General features: G+C 36.0%; 1 protein-coding gene across 1 annotated transcript in view; it reads right to left on the bottom strand.

Annotated features, from left to right (window-relative positions):
- Nucleotides 1-2,321: 2,321 nt before the first annotated feature.
- The window catches only part of IKZF2 (IKAROS family zinc finger 2 (Helios)), a 164,907-nt gene continuing 157,877 nt past the window's right edge, over nucleotides 2,322-9,351 (bottom strand). Inside the window, exon 8 of the mRNA XM_012650239.1 lies at nucleotides 2,322-4,388. Coding sequence (XP_012505693.1) covers nucleotides 3,664-4,388 — 725 coding nt within the window. The 3' untranslated portion in view covers nucleotides 2,322-3,663. The remainder of the gene's footprint in view (nucleotides 4,389-9,351) is intronic.

Here is a 9,351-nt window from a genome sequence, read left to right on the forward strand (position 1 = left end):
CTTCAGGGTTTTCTGAGGTGTATAACTGAGAAAACTATACAAAAAAATCTACAAAGCTCACTAAAACAGTCTTCCTTTATTTGTCTATAAGTAAAAGTTGATAATATTTATTTTCTGTATTTTCTTCCTATTCAAAAAGGAATTTATATTTCTGTAAATTTATATCAGATCAGTTTAAAATCTTTTTTTTTTCATTGTTTCACTTTGTTCTGGAAGTAGATAACAAAGGTCTAAGGTTTAATAGTTGCCACTAGTCCTAAAGACACACAGGTAACTTCTTTAGTATTTCTTAATACAATCTGGTAAAGTAAACCCACCTAACTGCTCAGGTATTAACTATAATTGTAACTCTCTCTGTCTTTACAATACATCTGATCACTCTAATTGCTCTTTTGCACGAATTTTCTTTAAAAGAATGTGTGGGTTACACATGCACATATATACTGTGATTTATATATACAATTGCCTGTATGTAGGTAGGAGAGACACTTCCTATTTTATAGCCAAATCTAAATTCTAATTTCTCATTCTCCCATTTTGTCCCTTTAGAAAATTCTCAACAGAATGTTTCAACAACTTGAAATCTCTTCCAGTCTGCCTACTGGTCACTTTCACTGTTTTAAAAAACCCAATTAGAATGGCTCTTAAAATGTGATTCATCACTTTTAGAGAGAGGCTGGAGATAAAATTCTGGGCAAAATTAGGGCAAAGCAATGAGATGAATCTCTGAATTTTTGCCAAACTGGAAAATATAGAGGATAACCCATTTTCATGCCCCTCAATACTTTCTGTAATGTGATATTTCACCTAAATAAACTGGGCATACAACTGTTATGTAAAACATGATTTATTTGATTTCTGACCCTCATTATTTATTTTTAGGTGCTACCACCTTGCATATTTCCTTTTGTGAAGAAGAGGCATGCAAATATAGCCATCTACAATTTCTCAGAAAGTACTATGTCCACAAAAATTCTTTTTAACCTATAAGTTTGAATTGACCTTGTCCTTTGTCTATGCCACACCCTGAGCCATCTCTACCTCTTTCTGTTCCTTATATGAAGTTAAGAAAATACATATATACACTTGTAGCAAATGCACTCTCACAACTATTAACTAACTTCAATAAAATAAATTCTCAAAAAGATGAAATCAGAAAAGGAAAATGCATTATTAGTACTGTCTTCATAAGGGAACTACCCAAACTCCTTAGGGCCACCTAAATTTAGTTTCGTCCCAGGTTGTAGGTACATGAATGTTCATGTACTGGGGGAAAAAAAAGTAAGCAGGAAGAAATTTCATAGATAATGCCAGCAGAAATTCACACACAGCCAAAATAGCCAAAATTACGAACGTATTGACTGGCATCCAAATGTTTCCTTAAATTGCAGTAAAACACAAAAATCATGAACCTTAAAATTATTTACCTCATCCAAAAGGAAAAAAAATAGCATTCCAATTATTATCTCGGAGTGGTTAGGGTAGGTGGGGAGTAAGGGAGTCTCAAAGACACGTTTTACCTTTGAATAAATTGTATGTTCACAAGGTAGGAGGGCATGTAGGAAAAAATGTAACAGTTGACATTCTATACATGTCTGTTTTGATATATTCTCTTAGATTTAAAGGAACAATTTGGAAATTTTTCCAAAAATAATTATGACAGGGACCAGTAAAAGAGAGCTGAGTTGTAACCATTTTTGTCTAATTCTAGCTGTGTTGGTGCTTAGAAGTTGCTTTAAATAAGCAAATGGTAAAGTAGAAAATGAGTTTAGAGCACTATTCAAGCCAGACTTGCTTATCTGTCCACAGTTCTCTAGTCTTGGTAATTCTCATATCACACTGTATTAAGAAACATAGTTTCAGCATCCTATATAATGACCTTTTGGAGCAGTTATCAGTTACTGCTTAACAGAATTTCAGTATTCACAAATGGTTATCAGATAATCCAGTCACAGGCCTGTCCTCCTCAAACAGGAGCAGCAAGTTCTGCCTTTCAAGTGTGTCCCTCAATGATTGGAATCAGTCTCCCTCAGTTCCCCCCTCTAGTTCTGCTGGACTGCAAAGAAATAACAGAGCACCCACATAAATGAAATTAAAAGCTGCACATGAAATATGCATGAACTATGGTAATGGTAACCTATGTCATATATGGATTAAAGAAGGCAGATTCTGTACTAAGAAACTGATTAATTTTTGATAAGGATTTATAGACATGAATATTTTTGAAACAGAAAAATGTGCAGGACCTTTGTTTAGAGGTTCTGTCACATTCTAGACTCCGAGAAGGGTAAAAGTTAACTCGGTCGGTTGTTTTATCTCTAGTCCAATGTACAGGTTACAAAGAAGTTCCCTTTTCTTTTCAGCAAAAGTAGTAAATATTATTACTGAAGAAATACTAGAATAAATAGCCCGAGTTCAATAACCTTACAGGGTTCAAGTTACCACATTCAGGTCAAATCAGCAATTGCCCCGAGGAGATTTTTGAAAGAAATAGCCTACAGCAAGACTTTTAAGACCTTCTACTGGAAGAGTAAAAGATGAATGAACTGTGGAGAGAACACTGGGTGGTCACAGCTTGAAAAAAAAAAAAAAAAAAACAGTGAAAAGAGAAATACCAGGAAAAGGATTTTATAAGTGGGTTTTCTCCCTACTGTTAGCCTAATTATATTTTTCTGCTGACTGGTTAACACTGATTAAATGCTGATTAAAGTGACAATCGTAAGCATACTTTTAGAAACAAATATGTATACCATGCTGCCATCACATTTAAAACTTTAAAAGAAAAACCTCTCAAATTTATGAAAAGTAGAAGTCCCTCCCAGAAATTGACTGCCTCCTATCCACTCTTAGACCATATGTTATTCTGAAAACTGCATAAAAATACTATTTGTTAAAGGTGTTAAAAGTAAGGCTGCCAGGGTGTCTATAAAATGCCAGTCATCAAAACTATGGAAAAACAGTGCTTAAGTTTAGAAAAATAATATCACAGGACCTCAGATGTATTGTAGGTGGTCCTTAACTACCTGCAGTTTAAAACTTTTGCTATATGGTACAGTGTAAAACATACTGAATTATAAATTCCATAGGGGAAGTAAACATAGAACCCACAACAACTCAACTCATCCTAGGAGTTATCACCAAAAATAACAATGTGTTTGTGTTCCATGATCTCCAAAGAACAAAAAAAATCAGTTTACATTTTGCAACAAATTCTTTTTTCAAGAGTAAAATTACTTATACCATTTTAAACTGCTGAAGTCCTACCCCGAAAACTCTAAACTTTCCTGCTTTCAATCATAATCCTGAATATCAGTGACAAATTAGAATCTCTTAGGTGAATCTATACGAATCAGGTGATTTTTTTCAAAGCATGATATGCCTTATATCTACGTGTGGCAGAAATGAACTGCTCTTAAATTCCCACAAAATAAACAAGCCAAGTGATCAAGAAACAATATCCCCATCCCCATCCCTTCTCTCTTCTATTTCTTCCCTATTAGGCAGACCAAATGACACTGCGTCCACAAAATAAGAATTATCGACAGTAATATTTAAAAAAAATAAAAGGTATGTCAACATCTGAAGGAAGGTGGGATTGTAAGTGCAGTATTTCTTCATGTGCAGTTCTTTACTTCATAGGGGTCCCCTTTGGAATGAAAAGGCCTAGTGGAATGTGTGCTCCCCTCGGACAATGTGTGATGAAAACTCATAACGGTCTTGGCTTCTATAGCCACAGATGTTGCATTCCAGTGGGTCCCGGTAGCCATGGCAACCCATGTGAATGGTGTACATGACATGGTCTAGGAAAAGGACTCGGCAGTGCTCACACTTGAAGGCCCGAATCTGTTCTCCTTCTCCATTGAAGACCTTGTAGATGTCCTTCAGAGAGCCCTTAGAAGCCTTGGTAGTATCCAAAGCCTTGACATCCTCCTTCATGTAAGCTGGGCTTTGTTTCCTCTTGGGATTTAAGGCAGGGTTTCCTTGGTAGGACTGGTGGTCATCATGGCTGCTTTCTGAGTCAGTAGAATCCAGGCAGCTGTTGCTGGGAGAGGCCTCTCTTTCCTGGGGTCGACTCTTTGGTCTGATAAGAGAGATAGGGCCATCCATGTTGTTATCATGACTATCAGAGGTTTCCCTGCTAATGGGTCTTTCTATCCTATTTGGATGATAGACCTGAGAATAAGCTGAGCTTATAACTGGGGCCACCTCAGCGATTGTGCTTGGCGGGTGCTGCATCAGAGGGTGAAGGGCCTCAGCTCCAAGGTAGGTGATTGCATTGTTGATGGCTTGGTCCATCATATGAGACTGCATCAGCTCAGCCTCCTTCTCATATGTTAAGTTCATATCAAAGTGAATATCTGGGTAGCTGAATCGCATGAGCTTTTCTCCTGAAAGGGAGAGCAAGAAGAAAGAAAAAAGAAAAAAAGAATACAACAAAATTAGTGACTGGGATAACAGATATAAAAGAGTATAGAGTTAATCACCTCTATTTTTCACAATTAGGTATATCTTATCCTTTAGAATCAAGTATTTGGGCTCTTTAATCCTGCTGAGACTCATTGATACTCTTAACATGAAAAGAAAACAGCCAATAAAAATTTCATAAGCCATTTGCATTTGTTCTTATGTCATCATGAGAATGTACCTAGCCTGAAAGGTATGAGTAAATTTATCTTATTTTCATTTTCTATTAAAATTCTCACTTGAATAGGACTCAGGAACTATAGGAGAAAGAACACCAAGTGAAAATAAGTCAGAGACTATGCTTTTTTTTTGCATATTTCAAACATCAGTGACAAAGCTACAAGGATGATAGAAGTGAGGGTGATCTGGTTATAACATGTCACCTCACTGTTTCTGTGTAGGGTTAATTTGGTAGATTTAGCTGCTGTTTTAGAAAAAAATCACAGCCCAGTATACATCATCCTGGAAAATTCAAAAGTCATTGTTAAGACACTTTTAAAAGCTCTATCTCTTCATAAAATGAATGATATTAAAAATAGGAGTTACTTCAAAATATACTTGTTCATAAACTTGGTAAATATTATGTATGTTTCATTGTTTTGCTTCTTGAAATTGATGACTAGTCACTTTTACATCATCCCTTTCTTATTTAGACATATGTGTGACGGTGCTGGTATATACCCATTGTTAGTTTCTCATACTTTTTCTTGATTAAAGTATCTGTAGTTTTTCCCATAATATTTATGTCAACAAATATAATTTTACTTCAATATTTTATTTCAACATAATGTCTGAACATTAACTATAAGAGTTTTGGTGCTTAAAACACAAAAGCAAATTTTAATTTTTCTTCACATATTACCAGTTTTGGACAGACTATTTCATCTTCTAAAAATTATGTCCCTAACCCAATGTGGTGTCCAATTATTTGCTTAGTTACTTAGATAAGTAAAACTTACAGATAAATGCTTCTTAAAAATATATGTGGTCTTATTATAAAAGTTTAATATATGGATGGATGCCTAACTTTTAATGTTGATAGGAAATGTTGATCCACAGAATTGTATTCTGGAAAAGCATATTAAGGTACTTAGTATTATTTCAGATTTGAACAAATGGCCCCAAAGTGAGATTAATGTAATGAATGTAAAGAAATTTTCTCACGGCATCCAATTTGAAATACCGCAATGTTAGAAGTTTCAAAGTTAAGCTAGACAAACTTGATCTTTTTTCTTAAAGAGCTTACAGTTTAGAGGGAATGACAGCAGTTTAAGGATCTCTTGTAATACAGTGTGATATGTGTTATGAGGTTAAATAACAGGAACACATAACTCACACTAGGGGAGTAAAGGAAGACTTCTTGAAGGAAGTGGCATCAGGGGTAAGAATGTGATGGTAAATATTAGCTAAGTAAAGAAACACGGGGGTGGAGCAGCTGGTAGGAAAGATCGGAGGCAAGAGGGCATGACTTATAAATAAGGAATTACGTATACTTCAATATGGCTGAGAGTAGAAACAGATGAGAAAGACAAGTCATAAATATAAGGCTCATTCAATTTCTAAGAAATTTGAATTTTATCCTAAAGAAATAAGAATTGAAGGAGTTAAACAGAAAAGTGGCCTGAAGATATTCATTTAGCAAGAGGGGTTAGGAGGTTGTTGCGGTGGAGATCATGTTGGTCTGAACTAGTGGAGTGGCAGTGAAAAAGGAGTCAATGGAATGGACAGAAATTTAGAAAATACACAGTTACTAGGGCTTGGTGATTATCTAGACATAAGAGAATGATAAGGAGAAAGAAGCACGAAGCCCAGCTTTCTCGCCTGGGAAACTCAGATGGAAAAGATGATGAATTCAGTTTGGGGAAGACTATGAGTAGTACTCATGTGCAGTATACTTAGATATAGTATCAAACTCAGGAGAGAGATCTGGGTTTTAGATGGAGATATGAGAGTCATCAGTTGACAGGAAGCAACTTCTAAACCCATGGGAATAGATACTATCACCCAGGCATAGGGAGAATGTGAAGAGTGAGGGTCAAAAGTAGAACACCAGGATTTTTATGCCTACCTGTACACCAAGGCAAGTGGGATTCTTGCACTGGGCCTCATGTTTAGAGCACCCTGGACCTTGCTCCTCATGTAATGAGGAGTCTGTAGGGCCAAGGGAATGTGCTGATCTGGAGCTCCCCAGACCATTCTCTGGATACCCTGGATCCCAGAATTCCTTGCCCAGATGGCAAGGAGCCTGCTTCCAGGGTCTATGCAGTCCTCTTTATAGTCTCTACCCTCCTTAGTACCAACTGTATTGCTGGTAAGCACACACCTAGGCCTGAAGCATGGCCAAGGCACTGCTCTTTAGGTGCTATGTATGGGAACCAATGCAAAACGAACTTGGATATATAGGCTGGATGGCTACACATGTGTATCAGGCCCCACTGGGTAATGGACAGAACCAAGAGTGGGTCTAAGAGCAGAGCCTGGCTGTAAGCCAGGGGGAGGTTCTACTCATGCTGCCAAGGTCTGGTGTCGAGCTACAAGGAATCTGAAAATTCCATATTTATTTGGACTTAATCTTCTAAGCTAGGAGGCTAAATATGAGTTTTTCAGATAGATTTAGAATATGAAAATGTTTAGGCATATGAATGGGGGCTTCCATTTATACTTTGCCCCATTTGCATAGCTGTTAGGGATAAGTCCATAAAGAAGACTGAGAAGGAGCAGTCAGAGAAGCTGGAGGAAATACAAGAGACATCAATGTCACAGAAACCAAAGAAAAACTGTGTTTCCAAATGAACTATTTAGTAGTGGCAAATGCTCTCCAGGAGTTGTGTAAGATACTGTATAAAAAGGGTCAACTGAATTTGGCACTATGGAAGCTAGTAGTGATCTCAATGAGAATGATTTCAATGGAGTGCGGGGAAGAAAGCCAGGTTATGTGGACTGGGAAATGAGCAGAAAGAAAGAAATCATAGAAAGCAATCACAGAGAATTCTTTCAACAATTCCATGGTTGAAGAGGAGAATATAGGTGATAGCTGAAAGGAGACTTGGGTTTAAGGGAAGATTTCTTTTTTTTAATTATGAGAGTTTATCACATTAAATTCTGATATAAAAATGCCAATAGAGGGGGAAAGTTAAAAAATATAAGTGAGAAAGAGCAAAAATAATAGTGTAAAGTACTTGTGGGGAGCAGGATAGACTTCCAGGGCACAAGAGGAAGAATTAACCTTAATCAGAAAGAGGGATACTTCTTTCATGGAAATAAGGGGAAAAAAATATTTATGTGGATGTACATAATCCTATAGGATTTGTGATATTACACTGAAATCATTTCAACTGATTTTATTCCCTATGAATATAGATACACGATCACCAAGGAATGAAATACCATGTTTGCAGAGAGTAGAGGAAGGTTGAAATGGCCAAGGTGTAGAGTAGGAGAGAAGACTATTCAAAGATGGATTAAAGAGAGTGCTGCTGCATAGGATGCATGGGCCAACTGATATTTGAGATCAGTTATTCATTTAGCTGTAGTGACACCAACTCGTAAGGGCCGCTGAGATATAAATATGGAAAAGATGTGCACTCTGCTTTATGAGAGAGTGAGGTTTCACCAGGAGAAGGTGATAGATGGGACAAGGCAAGAGAATAGTAAAACGGATAAACCACGGAATCTAAGCCGGATAAGGAAAGAGAGGAAGGGACAAATTGATATGCGGGACATTCAGGGATCACTGGCCTGGAGAGCTTAATAAGGTCAAAGAACAGGATTTAACTGAGGGACACAGTAAAAGGAATTTATGATAAGTGTGGAATGATGAAAATTTTCCTTTTAAGTGCAATCAGAAATGGTTACTGTAGCTATTGTTTATTATACACTACTAGGCTAGAATCCAAATAAAAATATACTCTCAAATTCTTAATAAAAAATCTGATGTCATTATTTTAGGGTCATATCATAATTCTCTAAAAATCTTTCTCTTTTCAGGAATGTTATCAAATAAAATTGAGAGTCACATCTTTAAGGCATAGGAAACATGACAAAAATATTATAAAAGGCAGACTATACAGATTCAGAAGACAAATAATAAATTTCATATTTTTCCAACTACAATAGTCAGATAGAAGCATTTAATGACATCTATTAAACTAGTCAACATTGAAAACAAACAGGCTTTTTTCCTTTTCTTTTCTTTCATAGTTACTACTAAAAAGAAAGAAAGGAACAGAAGGAAATGTTACCCAGGGCTCAAGGTAGGCCTTTGAGTGTCAAGGGCCTCAAACTGACCTTGTGTAAACTATGGCCCTTAGAGTTACCTGTTAGCTTTCTTTCAATGAGCTTTCAATAAATCCCTCCAGCTAGTTTTAAAGTGCTATTTTTGGGATTTGTTCTTCAATTTTAGATTGAAAGGAAACCCTCTCTGTTTACTGAAGTAATAGAATTTTATTACTTTCTCCCTGAAATAACCAAAGAAAAGATTTTTCTCCCAATCACTACTCCATTAGGATGTCCCACAATGCCAACATTACAATGTAAGAATGTTTGAATATTTTTATCTCTTATTTTTATCTTATACTAAGTCTACAAGAATAGATACATTATATATACAATGAATGGAAATTCTTCAACAATTCTATTGAATCTTCATTATTCATACATTTTAAAAAAATACATTCTTTTTGTATTCTCAGTGACACTGACTTACAGCATGCATTCAGAATCATGCCAACACTGGGTGTATCAAAGAATATCTAAGGGTTTAGAAATGAAAAGGGAAAGTCTAAATATATGATATTTAATCTTTTCAGTTCAAAATCATAGGCTGGATAAAAAAACAAAGATCAAAGTATAAAATATAGGTCCAAATATAAAACATCTGGAATGTAG

This window comes from Propithecus coquereli, unplaced genomic scaffold (genome assembly GCF_000956105.1).
Source record: "Propithecus coquereli isolate 6110/MARCELLA unplaced genomic scaffold, Pcoq_1.0 Scaffold315, whole genome shotgun sequence".
NCBI classification, from domain to species: Eukaryota; Metazoa; Chordata; class Mammalia; order Primates; family Indriidae; genus Propithecus; species Propithecus coquereli.